Here is a 19,940-nt window from a genome sequence, read left to right on the forward strand (position 1 = left end):
CGCTGGGGGAGGGCCGAGGGCAAAGAGATCGTTGGGGCTTCTCCTGCCCTCTTCGGGGCGGGTAGTCTAAGCCCTGACTCCGCAAGCACCGCCCCCACCCTGCAAGCTCCGCGCGCCCGAGCACCCAGCGTCCGCGCTCCACTCCTGCGAGCTCGGCTGTTGCGTTGCATCCTGGGCTCTGTGGTTTTCGAGGACCGTTGGCGGGGCCCGCTCGGGGTGCGCGGCTATTGGGTAACGGCTGGGGCGCCCGCAATCGTTCCCTTTGTGCCTGCCCCTTCCGCCCCACAACGGCGCGTCGGAGAGCTGTGACGGGCTCTGCCCTGGTGCGCGTCAGCGATTGGCGGAGGGGCGGGGCCCAGGGGCGCGGCTGTCCACGGATTGCTCGGGCGCGGCGGGGGCGGGCCCGCGCATGCACGTAAGGGCGGTGCCCGGGTCGTGGTGGGTAGTGCCAAGATGTCGGCCGCGGCGGTTCCGGAGCTGAAGCAGATCAGCCGGGTGGAGGCGATGCGTCTGGGGCCGGGCTGGAGCCACTCGTGCCACGCCATGCTGTACGCCGCAAACCCAGGGCAACTCTTCGGCCGCATCCCCATGCGCTTCTCGGTGCTGGTGAGGACGCGGGAGGACGCGGGCGGGCGGGTACGGGACGCCACTCGGACCTGCGCCCGTGACCCGGCGCTCCCTTGCAGATGCAGATGCGCTTCGACGGGCTGCTGGGCTTCCCCGGGGGCTTCGTGGACCGGCGCTTCTGGTCGCTGGAGGACGGACTGAATCGGGTGCTGGGCCTGGGCCTGGGCTGCCTGCGCCTCACGGAGGCCGACTACTTGAGCTCGCACCTGACCGAGGGCCCGCACCGCGTCGTGGCGCACCTGTACGCGCGGCAGCTGACGCTGGAGCAGCTGCATGCTGTGGAGATCAGCGCGGTGCACTCGCGGGATCACGGCCTGGAGGTGGGGGCCGTTGCCCGGGCCCCGCTCCCCGCCCCGGGGTTTGGCTCTGGCCCCGCGGAAGGCACCGATGGGTAACACGTCCCCCTGAGGGTCCCCTGGACAGTTTGGGAGGGTGTCGCTGTCTCCAGCTTCGGGGTGGGGAGAGGGACCAGGGGTCGGGTAGGGTGGGAGGGGGGCCGGGTCTGGGCCTCCCTCGGGGCTGTGTTCCATCTGCCTTGCTGCCTGCCATTGCCAATCCTGGGAGTGGGGAGTGGGATCGGTGGGAGGATGGGAAGGGGCGGTGCCTGCTCCGGGAGGTGTGAAGCTGCAGAGTAAAAAGAGGATCTTGTAGGTCTGGGTTTATGGGCCGGAATCTCATGGTGTGGGGGATGAAGGCTCTACTTCTGGGTTTTATAGTCTGGAAGACTGGGAGTGGCACTTGGGGTGTTTGGGATTCACCAGGTGAAAGAGGGAGCATGGGGGTGTGGACTGCGGGGCTTCCTGCCAGTGGATGAGGGCTGGGACTTGAGAGTGGGACGTGCATGGGGATGGCCTTGAAACTTGCTTGGGGAAGAGAGGGGCTGCACCGCACCAAGGGAGCTGGCTGGCTGCTACCTCACCCAACCCTACCCGGGTCTCCCATTATGTCCTTGGCAACCTGGCTGTCCTTCCCGTGGCCTAGCAGCTCACAAGCCCCTCCTGCCAAGGCCATGCCATCCGTGTGGGGACCTGGTCCCAATCCTGGTCTCCTCTCCATGCAGGTGCTGGGGCTCGTGCGCGTCCCACTGTACACCCAGAAGGACCGAGTCGGTGGCTTTCCCAACTTCCTGAGCAACGCTTTCATCAGCACAGCCAAGTACCAACTCCTCTTTGCCCTCAAGGTGCTCAACATGATGCCCGAGGAGAAGCTGGCTGAAGCTTTGGCTGCGGCTACGGAAAAGCAGAAGAAGGCCCTAGAGAAGCTGCTCCCATCTTCCTCCTGAGGTTGCGCCTGTGCCTTGTGTCTGTCGCCCTCCCCCTGGCTCTCTGTACCCATGGGCTGAGGCTGGGCCCTCCAGCCTCAGTGTGGGAGTGTGTCTTCTAGCATGTTCTGTGCTTGACCCATTCCGACTGTGTGGGGGAGTGGGCACCTCGTCATCTCCACTGCCCAGAGCAGTTACTGGGTGGTGGCCTGGGTGCACCCACTCTAAAACGAGCTCTCTGCGCACGTGTTGTGGGCTGGTGGAGCCCCAGGTGGTGCCTGATGGCCTCTGGATAAGTGCACATGCACTTGGACCCTGGAGAAGTTGCTTTGTTCTCGTGGCAGTTTTGTTCTTGTGGAGGCCAACTTTGGGTTGACTCCATCCTGCGTCCTGCCCCGAGCCAGCCCCAGGGTCTGGAGAAACGCCAGCCCAGGATAGGAGGTTATGTTGTGAATTTTGGTTGTTAGCTTTATTTGTGGTGAGTTTTCAAAGCAGCTTTACCCCTCTGTCTTGGTCCCTGTCCCTGTGGACAGTCAGGGCCGTGGGGCCCAGGTGTACAAGGGAGCTGCTGGAGAAAGGACAGTAAAGTCGTGCCTCCGCCGTTCTGTGTCTTCTTCGGTCCTGGCTACAGGCCTAGGGGTGGACGCAGGAGGGTGTCCCCTTCCCCGCCACCCAGGGACCGGAGGGCAGGGGCCGGGCCTAAGAGCAGGGCTCTGGGTACCATTCAGGTGGAGCTGATGCAGGCCTCCCCTCCTAGGTGGGGGTGCCAGCCACCTCCCCGTGTTGACTGTGGCACTGCCAGCGTGGACTCTCTGGGCCATGGGCCTGGTCTGGTGGTTTCTTCACTGAGACTGACAGTGTGAGGCCCCTCCCTGATCCTGGTGGCTCTGGTGGCGCCTGGGTTGAGCCCACTGCTTCTTCCTTTGAGGGCCTCCCTCTCTCTGTTCCCAGCACAGTCTGCAGGCACCTCCAGGAAACAGTCTGGCAGCACTGGCCAAGCGTGCACAATGATGACAGCAGAGCCACCACGGGACAGGAAGGTCACCACTGGCGGTCTCCTATGGCCCTACGTCTGGAAAGACTCCTCAGCGAAGCTCACAGTTTCCACAGCGCTGGCCTGGTAAGGAAAGCAATGCTCCCGGCCCAGCCTGGGTGTCCCATCTTAGAGCCTCGATGAAGCGGCTGGCACATGTGGGCAAGGACACTGCTCTGTAAATAAAACACCTGTACTTGCTCCTCTTATTTCTGGGGCCTGCTTCGCTCTCCAGGTAGCTTTGTAGAATAATGGGGGTTCTGATGCAAAGGTGGCCCTAGCTACAGGCAACAGAGGGATGGGGCAGCAGGGACCACCCAGTCGGTCCTGCCCTGAGCATGGTGCTCTGGGCGAGGGCCCTGGCACAGCTTTCCTCTTGCTGTGGTTTATCAGCCAGTACCTCAGGCCGTGGGACCAGAACTGAACCCCTCACCAGCCAATCTTAAACTTTATTTTCCAGCAAATGACATACGCTGCCCAGGCGCCCCGCCCCAGCCCTCACCTGTCTGGGCGAACCTCAGTGTGGCGCCTGTGGTGTGTGGGGACACGCTCTCCCCAAGGCCCTGCCTGCTCTGGGCCCCACTCCTGGGTCTGGACAAGAGACCCTCGTCTTGCCTCAGTGCGGGCCTTGCTGCCCTCGCACCGGCCACAGCCCCGTCCTGTCTGCCAGCTGCTCCTGGGGCCCGATCCTCTCTGGCCCTGGCCACTGCAGCTGCCTGCTCGCTGGCCTCCTGTCCTCCGGGCACGCGGCTTCAGGGTGGATCAGTCACCCCACGTCAGATTCTGAGAAGGGAAAGGGAAGACTGAGGGGGGCGCTCGCTCGGCTGCACAGCTGCCCTGCTCTCGGGGCCGAGGTCCTGGACAGACAGACGGACACTCACCGTCCCCCTGGCTAAGGCTCCCGCCAGTTCTCCTTCCTGTTCAGCACCTGCAGCTTCTCCAGGCTCTGGGTCACTAAACACAGCACTCGCCCTGAGGACGGGGGCAGACAGTTACTGCTTCGCAGTCTGGAGGGCTCGAGGGCACAGGAATGGATGACCTTGAGGGCTGGTGGGCTGTCCGGCCCCCTGGACTCACCCATCTCCCGGACTCGATCCTCCAGGGCTCCCGACAGCTGAGGGAGGCTCAGGGCCTGCAAGGTGGCCTGCCAGCCTTTGGAGTCTGCAGGGCAGAGAGCTGAGTAGGCCTGGGGTCTGTGCCCACAGACCTGAGCCACTGAGACCAGGGGACACCCCCCCCAACCTTTGGTGCCATACGTCCCCCTCATTACATCAGAGTGTTCTCCCACTTGTGGAGCAAAGCGCTGACGGCCGGTCAGGGCTCAGCCCCAGGAATGTGTGTGAGGGCCCCTGCCTACTGCTGGGCTATGCCCTGGGGGGCCCAGCCAGGGGCTGCAGAAGTCACTTGAGGTCTTGGACAGTAGAGGCAGCCATGGCCCAAAGGCCACCTGGAGGAACAGTGAGGACATGGGCTTGGGCACGTGAGAGGATCTGGGGTGGGGTGGTGTCAGTGTGATAACCGCACTCAGACAAGTGGTAAAACCCAGCCTGGGGAGGCGTCCCTGCCCTCTGGCTACCTGTTCTGTGTCCAGGACACTGCTCTCCTTACCAGCTGTGGGGAGGCCTGGGCCCAGTGTGGCCTCGAGCAGGGATTCATCCTGCTGCACTCGGGCGGACAGCTCAGCTTGACAGGCTCTGCCGGACACGAGAACCAATCGCTGGTGAGGGGAGAGGCCAGGCGAGCGGACACCCTTCTCCCTGAGTGTGAGGCGGGGCTCTTCCCTGTGCGCCCTGCCAGCCTGTGCCTGTGCAGCCCGGGCAGAGAAAGACACACACGCGGCCCCTCTGCTGCCTGGTCTGCCCTGCAAGGAGGGACAGCCAGATATTTGGGGTGGCGGTGACTCCAGGAAGCCCTGAAAACGACCCATCCTTGGAAGAATCTGGAGGAAACAGTGACTTGGCCTGGCCCTGGCCCGGGGGCAGCTCGGACACCCGCTTACCGCAGCTGGTCCAGGACGAGCGCAGCGTCCCGGGCCAGGGCCCAGGTCTCCTGCAACTGTGCGTGGACGTCCTTGCGGGCGCCGTCCTGTTCCAGGAGGCAGCTCTCCACCACGGCCCGCAGCTCCTGCTCCTGTGACACCAGGCCCCGCATGGCCTCCACCTCCTCACAGCGCTGCAGCGGGAGAGGCAGCACGTGCAGCAGGCCGGTTCGGGGGTGGGGAATGACCACTCGGGCGGGGCTCCCCCACCCCAGGTTCCATCTCTGCCGTCAGACTGCCTCCTCTCCTGGCCTGGGGGGACCTGTCTCCACCTTGGAGCCCCCCCGGCCTGGGCCCCTTCCTGCAAGCCCTGCAGTGTGCGCTGCTGACACCCTTGCTCCCCCCTGTGCCCACCTGTGCGCCCCACTGCATCCGAGCCATGATGCTTCCTGGCCTCGCTGTCCTGTCACCCGCCCTGGCTGTTGCTCTCCGCTGATTCTGGGCATCTGTCTCCACGCTGTGTCCTTCTCTGCACATCCCCTGCCCCAGCTCTCTACTTACTTTGTGCAGCTGGATGGCAAGCTCCTGCATCTCGGCTTCAAGCCGGTCAGCGTAGGCCAGCTCCAAGGCATCGCTGGGGGGGCGGGCACTGCTGTGCCAGCGGGCGATGGCAGAGGTCATCTTTCTCTTGGGCCCAAACAACCTACAGCAGGGAGTGAGAGGACACGGATCAGCACCTGCTCTACGTGGAGGCTCCGTGGGCCGTCCTTCTACCAAGACTGTCTGCTAGAAAGATCCCAGCTTTGAAGGGGGAGAGTAGCCCCCAGGATCCTGGGACAGAAGACAGAAAGCATCGTAAGGAGTTGAGACCTCCCCACCCTGCCTGGCTGCTGCTTTCACTGGACAGGGAGCTGGGGCTGCTAGGGATGCTCTCAAAGGTGGACAGTGGAAAATGTCAGGATGCCCTGAGCACAGCAGTGTCCACTGGGCCAGCTCGGGGCCTCGGGACCCAGGCTGCCTGCACCTGAGCTGGGAGCAGCTGCAGGAGTGGACAGCTGACAGCAGGGAGAAAGCTGGCCACTGGACAGGGAGGCTCTCCACCCAAATGCTGGGAGCTGCACCTCAGCTGGTTCCTGGGCATTGCAGCCACAGAGGCCCTGGGACTCACGTGATGCCGATTTCCTTCAGGTCGCTCTCAGTGAGGGTCAGAAAGATGCGGAGGTCCACGTCCTGCTCTTCAAACACCTGCAGGTATTTGAGGCAGCCGATCTGCTCCAGCAGCGTGGCGAGGTCCTAGAGGGTGAGGAGCCAGGGCAGGTCAGAGGACAGGCAGGCCACGAAGACGTGGGGGCAGGAAAAGGCCCATGCTGCACACACAGCTGCCTTTCTCCTGCTGAGCACCTGGCCTGTCCTGAGCTCTGCTGACTCCCAAGTTCGGCAGAGAGCCTGGGCTGCCCCCTGTGTGTCCTCAGGCAGGGCAGGCAGGGCGTCTCTGGACCAGTGTCTTCACTGCAGCAGGAAGCACACCCTGTGGCAGGTCTGCGGCAGCAGCTCCTCTCGGTCTCTGCTGACCCGGGACTCTTCATTTTTCCTTCACTCTGGGGGACAGTCTTAGCCAGACGTCTCACTGTTGGTTAACATGTCGTCCCATGTCTTCTGGTCCCTGTGGTTTCTGATGAGAAATACGCTGTTAATCGTCTGGAGATCCCCTTGTACGTGCTGAGTCACTTGTCTCTTGCTCCAAGATTCTTTGTTTAGTGACACTCTTGATTGTGACGTGTCCAGGTGTGGCTCTGAATTTAACCAACTTAGAACTCATTCAGCTTCTTGGACGTGCAGATTCATTTTTTGATCAAATCTGAGAAGATTTGGCTTTTTTTTTTTCCACTGAAAACTTTTTTTTGACCTTTTGGATAGAAATGGGAATTTATTTGCCAGGAAGGATGATCCCATGGGACCAGTGCAGGGCCTCCTCTTTGCTAATTCTGTGTTTGGCCACGATGCAGCCTGCCCTGCACTTCTTGTCTGCGATGCTGAAACCTGGCCTCCCAAGCACCACGTAGAGGTCCAGGCTGTAGGTACCAATGCCTGGTGTTTGATCCCCAGATTGACGTGTTCTTGGATCCCCAAACCAAAGCTTCCAGTATCTGAGAGATTATTTTTTTCTTAACTTGCATTCTCGCACCTTTAGACGTTTCTCCAGGATTTCTTCTGCTTGGCCCCATGGACTGTGCAGTGGACGGCAGTCTTTTCATTTCCCCTGATAAGATTTGGCTATTTTAAAACATTTTTTCTACTTTTCCCTCCCTCCTCCCCAGGAACACAATTACATGCACGCTGTTGCACTTGCTGGTGTCTCATAGGTTTCTGTTCATTTTTCCTCATTCTTCTTTATCAGATTGGATAACCTCAAGTGATCTATGTTAAGTCTTCTGGTTCTCTCTTCTGTGTGCTCAAACCTGCTGTTGAGCCCCTCTAGTGAAATTTTCATCTCAGTTATTGTACTTTCAGTTCCAGAATTTCTATTTGGTTCATTTTTATTTCTATCACTTTATTGATATTCCATATTTAGACATGGTTTCCTTTAGCTCTTGGAACATATTCTGTTCTTTTTTTTGTTTCTGTTTTACAAATCCTGTGTCAAGGGCTGACTTTCAGGAGATAGCAGTGACGGAGCTGCTCTGCTACGTAGGAAACCCCGACCCAGAAGCAGGTAGCTTCGCCCCACCGGCTCCTCTGCCAAGCACATACACCAAATCTTGGAACATATTTAAAGAAGCTGATTTAAAGGCTCCAATCGGCATGTGTTTAAGGTATCAAGAGGTCAGCTGCTCACCGAGCCTGGGAACACAGGCGCTGGAGAAAGCTCGCCAGAGGGGCTGCGAGGAGAAACCAGCAAAATCACACGCTTTTAGTGAAGAGCAGAGCTGTGACTTTAAAAAATGGCAAATACTGACCTCTCTTCCACCTTTGTACCACTTATGCCCACAGAGGGTGGGAGAACACGCTAGGCAGTGGCGCTGCTGTTGCACCTATAATCCTGGACAAACTGCTCAGAGCAGCCACGATGAGAAAGGCAGCAATTAAGTTCTCATTAAGTCCCGACTAAGTGCCACCTTGCCTCTGCTTCCCATGCAGCTTGTCACTGTCACCTGAAAGCAGCTCTGTGATGCTGGCCCTTGTTTCTCCTCCCCAGGCTCAGGGAGGCTGAGCTGAGCATGGAGACCAGGGGGAGAGACGGATACCTCCATGGAAAGGGATGAACAGAAGCCCGGCAACCGGCTCCTCTCGCCATTGGAATCCTCTCAGCCCGAGTAGCTTTCTAGGTCGTGTGGAGAAAACCACCCCACTCTTTTTTCTCAACAGTGCCGGCCCCATGGGAAGTACAAATAAATGACTCACAAATCACAAGAAGCCCCATGGTCTTACCTGGGGTCCTGAGTAGGGGGACCTGTCAGTCTGGGGGATCAATCTTGGGGCACAAGAAGTCCCGGTGCCAGGAGGCCACTGGCTGTCGCTGCTGCTGTAACGATTCTTGGTCTTCACGTAGCTTTTAGTTTGTTTGCGACCCGAGCTCTTCCGCGCATGATCCGAATCCTGTGATGAGAGGTGTGTGTTTAAAGCAACTGCAGGGGCTGGCGGTTGACGTGCTGCATCCAGGCTCTGCTCCCCGCCCCACCGCCAGTGTATGTGGCTTCATCTGCACACTCCCCTCACTGTGGGGAAGGTCTGAAACTTCCCGAAACTCCCCCGCCTGCCAGAGACCTCCCCGGTGGCGGCCCCTGTGGCACTGCATGGACATGCGCACCTCAAGTGAACTGCTAGGCAGCCCCCACGGGGGCGGGGGGGAGGGGGGAGGGTCACCTCATTGCTCTCCAGGGAGGCCTCGCTGCTGAGTTCCGGGGCCCGGGCCAGGCCCTCACTGCTGCTGCTGCTCCGCGCGGCCCCGAGGTGGGCACAGAAGGCGTGCTCTTCTGACAATGGCGAAGACGAGGACGCCTGACCACAGGCCTCGCCCATGGCGACTCCCCAGAGCCCTGTCCCCGAGCGGCTTCAGCCACAGCGCTCCCCGGCCCCTCCAATTGTTCACTGTTTGCTTCTGCTTCACGCCGACTGCCGGGCCAGGCCCTTCCTCTCTAGGCTCGGCAGGGTTTGTCTGCTCTGTTCACCGATAAATGCAAGCATCTAGCCAGTGCTTGGCACACAGGACACTCGGTAAACAGCTGTGGAATGGACGATGCACATAACATACGAAGACATTTCCTAAGGACTTACCAGTCAAGAGGCTAAGCCTGTCTGTCTGGACTGACTCCCAAATCCTGCTCAGAGACCCTGGGTGAGAAGTCTCCTCACCTGTCCCCACGCCACATTATGACTCTCCTCACAACAGCCAGAACCTTCTCTAACCTTCACCCTCTCCTGCCGGATGGACCCATCACAGGGCCACGGCCCAGCTGGACTGGTGGCGGGGGGGTGTGCGTACCCCGGCTGCTGCTGCTGCTGCTCTCCACATCCCGCTCGTTGATGGGGGAGGTGACGTCCCTGTAGCAGAGGCCCCCCTCTTCCAGGGGGTTCTCATCGCTGCTGTTGAAGGTGACATAGCCCCGTGGAGGCACCTGCTCTGTGGACAGAATGGGGCACGTAAATCCACACGCATGCATAAGGAAGGACGAGTTCTTCCTTCCACACGCAACCACCTCCTCAGAGGGATCTCGGCGAGGGGAGCCCCGGGACAGCATTCTCTACTCGCCACAGTAACCTGGACAGAGCCGTGCCGTCTGCAGGTGAGGAAACAGGCTCCAAGGGGTTAGTGACCAGCTTGTGCCCAGCAGCGGGTGCACGTGGAGCCAGGCCTGGCAGTGGTGGCCTATCATGCCAGGCTGTTGCTTTGCCAAGAGGACAAAGTAGGAGATGTTAAGCTGTATTTACAAATTCCTGAGCCAAAGGAAAACTATACTACAAGGTGTTCCCGCAGCTGGAAACATCTACTCTCATACACACACTGGCCTGCATGGCCCCTGCGACTTTCCAGCACAGGGGCCAGTCAACCCCAGTCAAGAAGATCCAGCTGAACAGGAAGGTAAGAGGCCCTGGCTAAACATTAACGGCAGTGACAATGGATTATATAACCTCTGAATGTCTGCCTGCGAGAAAACAAGAAGAGGCAGAACACAAACCAGAGTGTTTAACTCCGCCTTTGCCCCTGCCTCTGCCCCACAGAAAGCACGTGTGTTTGCATGAAAGAGCCTGGCTGGTGGGACTATAGGTAACTTATTTTCTTCTTTATACCCTTCTGAAGTTAGAGATTTTTTACATCAGCACGTGCTATTTTATCATTCAAAAATGTTTTTTAACTTTTGGCAAAGACCATATATGCACTTACAGAAAATTAAACTTTCACACAGTGTAAGAAGAAAAACAGAATCTCCTGAAAGGCCGGAGCTGAGAGGCTGGTGAACACTCCTTCCTATGCCCCCGCCACAGCTCAGGCGGGACAGGTGGCCTGGGCTCCTCCAAAGGAATAGACTCTGCCACTCATCCCAGAGCCCCGAGCTCCCAGCTGCCAGACTGGATGCCCGTGTCCTCACCTGCTGCACCAGCTCGCCAGTCAGCCCCCCGGATGCTGGGAGGAGGCAGGCCTGGTTACCAGCCAGCGCCAGGACCCCTTCCAAGGGTCTGAGAAGGGAATCAAGTCCTCACATGGTCTCCTGGCTGGGAGGGGGTTCTGAGGGCTGCTCGCTAGACCAGCGGCCTGGTCACTGATGGGCGAGACCCACACCGGAGTCTGGTCACTCAGGCCAGCACGAGAGACAGCGTCAAGCCCAACTCGCCCCAAGAACTCAGTGCCTGGGCTCCCCAAGAGCACTGCACTCAACACTCGGGCTGACGGTCTGACAAAAACTCAGGCCATCTGGAAACTCAGGATCTAGGGTTCTGGCCCACCAGGTGTCTGGTGGGCAGTTCTCAAATCCACACCCTGAGAAAAGAGCGCGAGGGCAGAGTCCTCCCCAGGGGATGCGGCAGAGACAGGAAGGGGACTCAACGGTCACGTTCTCCCTGGGCTGACCCACCCACGTGAGGAATGGATCCGAGCTCAGCTCTCTCTCTCCTACAGGAGAGAATGTTCTATTTGTAGTTCTAACCAACAGAAAGGAAACTCAAAGGACAAACCAAAACCCAAGAGCGAGCCACTGACTAATGTGTCTCCATCCCTGTGATGGATTGTGAGTCCTTGAGCTGCTGCTCCCACCCAGCAGCCCAGGCGGCCCCCACGTCAGGAGCCTGAGAGTCGCTCGTTCTCTCAGACAGAATCCTAGACTACGGTGTCGAAGCCACCGGGATCGTGGGGCACTCACCGTAGCAAGGCTGCTGCATCCTGCCTCCAAGTCCAATAGCTGTGAGCCTGGCCAAGGCTCGCGGCCCCTCGTGGATGCTGAGGCCCTTCTTCCGACAGGGCCTCTGTCTCTGAGGGACAGGGCAGGATTCATCTGAAGAGCTCAGATCTTCGTATTTTTCTGTGGGTCAAACACCAAAATTTAGACGGTATGTTCAGTGATGGACTAATTTACTAATCCTCATAATGAACTGAAATAAAAATCATCCTAATTGCTTTTTTCCTTTTCCTAAATTAAGAGAAGTGTTCCCAGGATGTCACCTGTAAGAAATGCCACAATGGGCGGGTCCACTGCTCAGATGGGCGACAGGGACATGGGGCAGGGGGCAGGCCGGGGGGAGTAAAATTGCTAAGTATGGTGAGCGGATCCAACTCATCCCTCTCTGAGTTTCCAGAATTTTTTACAACATGTAAATATGTTAACAGTCAGAAATACAGTCTGTTCTAAGCTGAGGTGACAAGTAAGATCCATCTCTTCATAAACATATGGCAACGGCAGTCACAACTTCTTAAGCCATTTTATATTCTCAACCTGAACAATCTCTTAGGAAACAAGTGCCACATGACAGCTCTGTGTGCTGTTTTAGGACCCGTCTGAGCTGAAGAGCTCAGTGTGCCCACAGCTGTCAGCATTTTATAGCTTTTCATTGTTTTCCATATTTCATTACACCTACAAGACAAAATTCAGGGAGTTTTTCTGTAGAAGGCACCCATTGGGTAAGATCTCACTTTGGAGTTGGTGAACCGGGGTGCAGACATGCAGAGAAGCCCCTCATTACCACTGTATCCCCTGTGTGCTGGTGTCTGTTACAAAGCAGTCCTGAGGCCAAGAAGGGAGATGCTCACTCAGACATGAACTGAAGGCTCAGCCCAGCCACTGCCCGAGAGCAAGAGAGTCACTGGCCCAGTTTCCAAGCCCAGGCCAGTGACGCCAAGTGGACCCCTCCCTCACACTCCAGCATCCATGCCACCAGGAGGAGACGAGGGTCTATCCAAGCAGAAGCTGAAGGAGTCATAAAAAATAAATGTTCAGGCAGGGGAACCAAGGAAAAGGTGGCTCCACGAATCTGAACCTCCTGACGTGGCCCCTTGATCCCGTACAGTTGGCAGAACAGACAGAACCACACGAACTCCACACCCCAACATGGCCCAGGTGGCAGGGAGCCCCACAGACGCCGGCATCCCTGATGCCCGGGAGGAGGTGAGCACCCACTCCTGCAGAGACTCAGCACTCACCCCTTCTCTGCACAGAGACTAGTGGGTCCAGGAAACACACCACACAGAAGAGAGACATGGGTAAAGACCAGGCCCAGACGGTTTCACAGGGAATCCTTCAAAGACCACATGGGAGGCTTCCCTGGTGGTCCAGTGGTAAAGAATCCGCCTTCCAACGCAGGGGATGCGGGTTCGATCCCTGGTCGGGGAACTAAGATCCCATGTGCTGCGGGGCAGCTAAGCCCATGCGCCTCAACTACTGAACCTGCACTTGCGTGCTGCAAACTACAGAGCCTACACGCCCTGGAGCCCACACACCACAACTAGAGAGAAGCCCGTGTGTTGCAATGACAGATCCCATGTGACGCAACTAAGGCCCGATGCACCCCCACCAAAAAAAAAAAAAAAAAAAAAGACCACATGGGACCAATGCTACATAAATTGTTCTAGAGCACAGAAAGGAAGGGAAACTTTCCAGTTCTTTTTATGAAGTATAATACTGATACCTATAACTGATAAAGATAGACAAAAGAAAATCAAAGACCAACATCACTTATGAATATCCATACAAAATTAATAAACATTAGCAAACAGAATCTAGAACCACATTAAGAAAAGAGTACACCAAGTGGGATTTATGCCAAGAATGTAAAGTTGGTTCATTATTAAGAAATTCATTAACATAATATACTGTGTTAATAGATCTAAGGAGAAAATTCACAATCATCTCCATAGATGTTGAAAACACCTTTGACAAAATTCAGCACTTATCCTATAAAAACATTCAAGAATACAGGAAATGACAAATACTTTCTTAACATGATAACATACATGCAGACCTTACTCTGCAAGCCAGCATCTTACTTTTTAAAAAAAAAACATTTATTTTTTATTCTTTATTTATTTTCATTTATATTTTTTATTTTTTGGCCGCACCACACAGCATGCGGGATCTTAGTTCCCCAAACATGGATCAAACCCGCAACCCCTGCAGTAGAAGTGTGGAGTCTTAACCACTGGACTGCCAGGGAAGTCCCAAGCCAGCATCATACTTATTAATGTGGTATTTCTGCTAAGATCAGGGCCAAAGTGAATGCCCACTACCTCACCTCATTCAACAGGGAACTAGAGGGATTAGTGAGTGTGATGAAAGCAAAGAAATCTGAGGTACAAAAATCAGGAAGAAAGTAGTAAATCTGTCTCTGTTTGCAGGTTCTATGGCAGTGTACCTGGAAAACCCTAGAGAACAGATAAATGAAACGAATTCAGACAATGAAAGAACTCAATAAGGCAGCAGGCGGTAGAACTGTGGACAGACAGCAGTTGCCTTCCTCTGCACAGACAACAAGCCGTTCAAGGCTATGGTGGCAGCATTAAGAGGGATAATGCTCTTACAACAGCAATGACGGAAATCAGACCCTCAGGAATAGACTTCAGTTACATGCAAAATGTATTTGAGGAAAAATTTAAAACCCTCTTGCAAGACACGAAAGTACACTTGAACAAAAGGACGTCCCTTGGTCTTAGGGCGACTCAACAACACAGAGCAGTTCATTTGTACATTTGCCACAGTCACAAAAATATCAGCACACTGTTTTTAAGGAGCTAGACAAGTTGATGCTCAAGTTCACACAGAAAAGCAAGTGCCAGGAAACACTGGAGAAGGAAAGCTACGAGGAGGGCCAGCCCCACCAGGTGGCAAAACATGTCAGAGAAAGCCTCTGTCATTTACACAGTGTGGGTCTGTGTGTGCAGAGTCCAGTGGAACAGAACAGGCAGTCCAGAAACAGACCTGAATGCAAACAGAAATTCAGAACATATGGTAAAGATCACTAGGTCAAAAATGGACTTCTAAACACATGATGCTAGGACAACGGGGCAGCTATCTGGAAAAAAACATACATGAAAATACATTGTGAATGGATCAGAGATCTACATGGAGAAATGAAACCATACACATACTAGAGGAAAACATGGGCAATTTGTTGTACAACCAGGGCATAGGGCAAGATTTTCTGTGACTTAAAACCCAGAGGCAATAAACGGATGAATTTGACTACATAAAATTAAAACATCTGGGGCTTCCCTGGCGGCGCAGTGGTTGAGAGTCCGCCTACCGATGCAGGGGACACGGGTTCATGCCCCGGTCCGGGAAGATCCCACATGCCGCAAAGCGGCTGGGCCCGTGAGCCATGGCCGCTGAGCCTGCACGTCCGGAGCCTGTGCTCCGCAACGGGAGAGGCCACAACAGTGAGAGGCCCGCATACCGCAAAAAAAAAAAAAAAAAAAAAAAGAATTAAAACACCTGCACGGAGACAAACAGCACAAGCAAAGTCAAGAAAGAAAAACCAGAGCGATCCCCTCTGTGAGCTGCCTTCCTCCTCCCTGTCCTGCCCATCCTCAGCCTGGCAGTCCCGCCCTACGTTCTACACCCTCTCCCCTCAGCCCCGGTCCTAGCCAGGCTCCAGGAGCCAAAGGGGAGGAGGGGACGCCAGCAGAGGCCTGGCCGCAGATGCAGGTACCTGGGCTCCGGTAGAGGCTCGTGGGCAGAGAAGGTGAGTTAGCGTCTATCAGCCCCACAATCTTCATGTGTCCATACTGCTTGGCCAGCATCCGGGCTGTGGCTCCACTGTGGTCTCTCGTGTCCACTTTGACTCCCTGTGAAAGTTTGTGAAAGAAGAAGAGTTAGGAACCTTGTCCACAAAGCAGCCTCGCTTTGGGGCTGCAGACCCTGGAGGAGAGGGAGGGCACCGGCATCTTCCTGACAAGCCCACATCCCTGCGAGAAAGTGGGGAAGGCAATCTATCTATCTATCTATCTATCTATCTATCTATCTATCTATCTATCTATCTACCTATGGCTGCGTTGGGTCATCATTGCTGCACGGGCTTTCTTTTTAGTTGCAGCAAGCGGGGGCTACTCTTCGTTGCGGTGCACAGGCCTCTCATTAAGGTGGCTTCTCTTGTTGTGGAGCATGGGCTCTAGGTGCACAGGCTTCAGTAGTTGTGGCACATGGGCTCAGTAGTTGTGGCTCGTGGGCTCTAGAGCTCCAGCTCAGTAGTTGTGGTGCACGGGCTTAGTTGCTCCGCAGCATGTGGGATCCTCCCAGACCAGGGCTTGAACCCGTCTCCCCTGCACTGGCAGGCAGATTCTTAACCACTGCGCCACCAGGGCAGCCCCGGGAAGGCACTTCTTAGTGACAAGAGTCGGGGGCACCCGGCTGGCTCTGACGCTGCAGACACACACTGAATGGGGAGCATGTGTCCCACTTGCTGCACCTCTCTTCACACAGAGAAAACTGGAGACAACAGATTCACTGGAGGGCCAGCCTTTAAAAACCATAATCAGATTGGGAGCACCACCCTTCTGAAACAGAATTTGGTAACTTTTACCCAAAGCCCTAAAAAGTACTTATCATCTTCAGCACAACAGTTCCACTTCCACACCACATATCTGCAATAACAAAAACCCGGAGACAACTTAAATGCTCAGGGGGGTGGAGAGTCAGCTATGTTACTGCCGTAAGTGCTGGTATTTACAAATAACAAAATTATAACCAAGATTTTAAAAGGACCACAATACAAAACTGTATACATACATTACAACTGCGACAAAACAAAAAAGTATACAGAAAGTAATACTGGAAGGAAATATGCCCAAACTGTTAGTATTATTTTTAAGCAGTAAGATAATGGGGATTTTTCACATCTTCCTAATCTTCTATATTTTCTAAATTTACTACTATGAGCACGTTTACTTTTGAAACTGGAAAAGCCCTATAAGCTTTCCATTTTGAAAGCTTCAACCATGCAGCCTCATAGTTGATGGTGGGACTACGAGCCCGTGCTCTGGAGGGCAAATCAGCAAGATAGTTGAAGCCTGAAAAGTGTGCACGCCCTCCAACCCGGAAATTCCACTTCTGGGAATTTAACCTCAGGAAATAATGAAGGATATACACTAACATTTAGGATCTTCCTTGAAGCATTTAGCATAGTGAGAACTGAAAAGAACTAGTTCACTAGGGGATTAGTGAAATAAGTGAGAACACATAAAATGGAACACCACCCACCCACTTTCGTGACGGGGCCAAGTGTACGTACAAACCTAGGCAGGTGTGCACAAGACATCGTTAAGAGAAAAAAAGCATATTACAAAACATTCTGTATAATGGAATTCCACTTTGACTTAAAATATTTATCCATAATAAACTAGGATACTTGGGAATTCCCTCGCAGTCCAGTGGTTAAGACTCGGGCTTTCAGTGCCGTGGACCTGGGTTTGATCCCTGGTCGAGGAACTAAGATCCCATAAGCTGCACGGTGCGGGAAAAAAAAAAAAAAAAAAAAACTAGGACACTCAACAATATGTTAATGTGTGCTATCTCTGGGTGATGGTATTATGAGTGATTTTTGCTTTCTGTCTGCTTAAATATACTTTCTAATTCTTTTATAGCAAGTATATATCGCTTGTATAGTAAATATTTACATATGTACTTTTTTCCCCCTATTTTAGAAAACTATGATCAACTGACAGTCTTGGTTGAGCCCAGTACAGAAGGTGATTATCACACTTCCCTCTGGTAGGAAAAAAACCGCATTTGTACAAGAGCCTAATTGAGCTTTACTTTCTATAATCCCCAACTTTCCAGAGCTCTGGTTAGAAATCAGCAATGAAACCTTCAGCCTTAAAAGAGCATTTCAGGGGAGTGGCAGGAGGGAAAATTGGATGAAGGTGGCCAAAAGGCACAACATCCTGGGGGGAGGGGCAAAATAGGGGTAGGGGATTAAGAGGTACAAACTATTATGTAAAAATAAATAAGCTACAAGGATATATCGTACAAATAGGGAATATAACCAATATTTTATAACTGGATATAACTTTTTGGGTTTTTTTGGCTATACCTCGCAGCTTGCGGGATCTTAGTTCTCTGACCAGGGATTGAAGCGGGGCCCCTGGCAGTGGAAGGACGGAGTCCTAACTACTGGACTGCAAGGGAAGTCCCTAAATGCAGTACAACCTTAAAAAAGTGTGAATCACTATTTTGTATACCTGTAACATATAATATTGTACATCAACTACATCTCAATGAAAATTTTTAAAAAGGCACAAACTTCCAGTTGTAAGTAGAAACTAGGGATGTAATGTACAACATGATGACCACGGTTAACACTGCTATGTGTTATATAGGAAAGCTGTTAAGAGAGTAAATCCAAAGAGTTATCATCACAAGGAGACATATGTATATAGATATTTTTATCTATATCAGATAATGGATATAAACTAAATTTATTGTGGTAAGCATATCATGATATATAGAGGTCAAATAATTATGCTGTACACCTTAAACAGTGATGTATATCAATTATATCTCAATAAAGCTGAAAAAAAGATAATTTCTAGTTTCAGTTTGATAGAAGGACCCAAAGGTTTCAACCAGAAAAACAAAACCATCTTTAATGAAGGATTTTTTTTCTTTTTTTTGGCTGCGCCACGGGGCTTGTGCGATCTTCTTAGTTCCTCGACCAGGGATCGAACCCGCACCCCCTGCATTGGAAGCGTGGAGTCTTAACCACTAGACTGCCCGGGAAGTCCCTGAAGGATTTTAACTAATATCCGCTCCGTGGCATATGGGATCTTCCCGGACCGAGGCACGAACCCGCGTCCCCTGCATTGGCAGGCGGACTCTCAACCACTGCGCCACCAGGGAAGCCCCACTAATATCTATTTTTAAGCCTGGAAGACTACAACTTCAGATTATACTAAAGGGAAAAAAGAGTAGTAACACTATTTCTTAGTGAGGAAGAAAACAGAACTGACAACAAGAAGGCTCCAAAGGTGAGGGAAGAAAATATTAGAATTTCCATCAATTTATTTATCCTTTAAATTTTTTTGTTTTTCTATTTTATAATGTACATAATATGTAACTAGAGAAGAACATGATGGAAGTTCATTTTAACTGACAGGAAGGTGGGATCACAAAGCTGAGAGGCCGTGAACCAGCGTGATGGCTGGGGGCACTCCCCATGTGGAGGCCATGGCACCCTCAGCTCCCTCCTAGGAGAGGCCCAGCCCACCCTACATGGTCCTACTGGAAGGAGGGACATGGGGTACGAGGGAAGTGGCTGCAGCCCCTTCCTCCCCTGGCAAAGAGCACAGGGTGCCCAGCCTCCAAGTGTGGAGCCTGGCTAAGGGGGGCAGGTCAGGGGACCAGGTCAGGGGACCGGGTGGACTCACCCATGACTGAGCAGGAGGAAATTTGCAGGGAATGAGGAGCTTCCACACAGGGCCAGCCAGACGGCCTCCCTAGCAAAGGAATGACCCGGCCCATCAGCCAAAAAGCAACCACCAGAACTGACCAGCCCCTTCCACTCCTGATTAGTGCACTGGGGGAGGCTCACTGTTGATTTCCTGAGTTTGATAACTGTATGTGATAATGAAAGAGAAAATTCTTGTTTTAGGAAAAACATACTAAAGTATTTAGGAGAGGGACTTCCCTGGTGGCAAAGTGGTAAAGAATCCGCCTGCCCATGCAGGGGACATGGGTTAGATCCCTGGTCCCGGGAAGATCCCACATGCCGTGGAGCAGCTAAGCCCGTGTGCCACAACTACTGAGCCTGCGCTCTAGAGCATGCGAGCCACAACTACTGAGCCCACGTGCCACAACTACTGAAGGTTGGGCGCCTAGAGCCCATGCTCCACAACAAGAGACGCCACCACAATGAGAAGCCCTGCTTGCCACAACTAGAGAAAATCCGTGCCCAGCAACAAAGACCCAGTGCAGCCAAAAAATAAAGAAAAAGAAAAAAAAGAAAATGGTTTTAAAAAAAAAAAAAGTATTTAGGAGGAAAAGGGCACTATGTCAGCAACTTACTTTCAAATGGTTCCAAAAAAGATAATAGGTATATAGAGACTGATAAAGAAAATGAAGTGAAATGTTAACATTTGGGGAATTCAGTGAAGGTACGCAAATTCTCTGTACTATTTTATAACATTTCTTTAAGTCTGAAATTGCTTCAAAGTTTAAAATTTAGAAAAATTTCCAAAATAAATCCAATACAATTTGTTTTCCCTACATATGAGTCGCCCACATACAATCTCAGACCCAGTCAGAGAGTAAAGGCACCAAGTGAGGGTGTAATCTGCACGGTACATAAATGATCAAAAGTCTGATTCTCTAACACATTTTCCTTTTAAAAAATTATAACAGTAACTGTCCCTTATGGTCTTCAGTTCTACCTTATTTAAGATCAGGCTCTAAGCTCAAAGGCAGAAGTTATGCTTTTCACAGCCGGGGCTCCCTGCCCCGCATCAACATCTGTCCCTTTGCTACGTCTTAAGGAGGCCTAGTTCGTGTGAGCAGAATTACCTTCAAAGAATAATTATGTTCAGAAATGGAAGCGCAGATGGCAAATAGATATATGAAAAGATGCTC

The 19,940-nt window shown here is 53.2% G+C and overlaps 2 protein-coding genes across 3 annotated transcripts in view; one reads left to right on the forward strand and one right to left on the reverse strand.

Annotated features, from left to right (window-relative positions):
• The first annotated feature begins 447 nt into the window (after positions 1-447).
• NUDT16L1 (nudix hydrolase 16 like 1) lies at positions 448-3,118 on the forward strand. Of its 2 annotated transcripts, none has more exons than XM_079718511.1 (4): positions 448-606; positions 687-947; positions 1,688-1,910; positions 2,840-3,118. In XM_079718511.1, the coding sequence occupies exons 1-3, from the start codon at positions 454-456 to the stop codon at positions 1,907-1,909; spliced, it is 636 nt and encodes a 211-aa protein (XP_079574637.1). In that variant the 5' UTR covers positions 448-453; the 3' UTR covers position 1,910; positions 2,840-3,118. The 2 variants fall into 2 exon arrangements, with proteins under 2 accessions (XP_079574637.1, XP_079574636.1); XM_079718510.1 differs by having other exon boundaries at positions 452-606; positions 2,845-3,118.
• Positions 3,119-3,357: 239 nt separating this feature from the next.
• Positions 3,358-19,940, reverse strand: part of ANKS3 (ankyrin repeat and sterile alpha motif domain containing 3) — a 30,217-nt gene continuing 13,634 nt past the window's right edge. The window contains exons 6-17 of the mRNA XM_079719264.1: positions 15,031-15,166; positions 11,256-11,414; positions 9,383-9,520; positions 8,764-8,873; positions 8,329-8,496; positions 6,068-6,192; positions 5,461-5,602; positions 4,921-5,093; positions 4,530-4,615; positions 3,999-4,082; positions 3,803-3,893; positions 3,358-3,704 (exon numbers count right to left, since the gene is read on the reverse strand). Of these exons, the coding sequence (XP_079575390.1) occupies positions 3,814-3,893; positions 3,999-4,082; positions 4,530-4,615; positions 4,921-5,093; positions 5,461-5,602; positions 6,068-6,192; positions 8,329-8,496; positions 8,764-8,873; positions 9,383-9,520; positions 11,256-11,414; positions 15,031-15,166 (1,401 nt within the window). The 3' untranslated portion in view covers positions 3,358-3,704; positions 3,803-3,813. The remainder of the gene's footprint in view (positions 3,705-3,802; positions 3,894-3,998; positions 4,083-4,529; positions 4,616-4,920; positions 5,094-5,460; positions 5,603-6,067; positions 6,193-8,328; positions 8,497-8,763; positions 8,874-9,382; positions 9,521-11,255; positions 11,415-15,030; positions 15,167-19,940) is intronic.

This window comes from Hyperoodon ampullatus (genome assembly GCF_949752795.1).
Source record: "Hyperoodon ampullatus genome assembly, chromosome: 14".
NCBI classification, from domain to species: Eukaryota; Metazoa; Chordata; class Mammalia; order Artiodactyla; family Ziphiidae; genus Hyperoodon; species Hyperoodon ampullatus.

Bases quoted from the DNA above. Each gene is read 5' to 3' on its own strand.
- NUDT16L1 (XM_079718511.1), top strand. From the start codon at position 454: ATGTCGGCCGCGGCGGTTCCGGAGCTGAAGCAGATCAGCCGGGTGGAG. The intron at 607-686 runs GTGAGGACGCGG...GCTCCCTTGCAG, and splicing joins CCATGCGCTTCTCGGTGCTG to ATGCAGATGCGCTTCGACGG. The intron at 948-1,687 runs GTGGGGGCCGTT...CTCTCCATGCAG, and splicing joins CGCGGGATCACGGCCTGGAG to GTGCTGGGGCTCGTGCGCGT.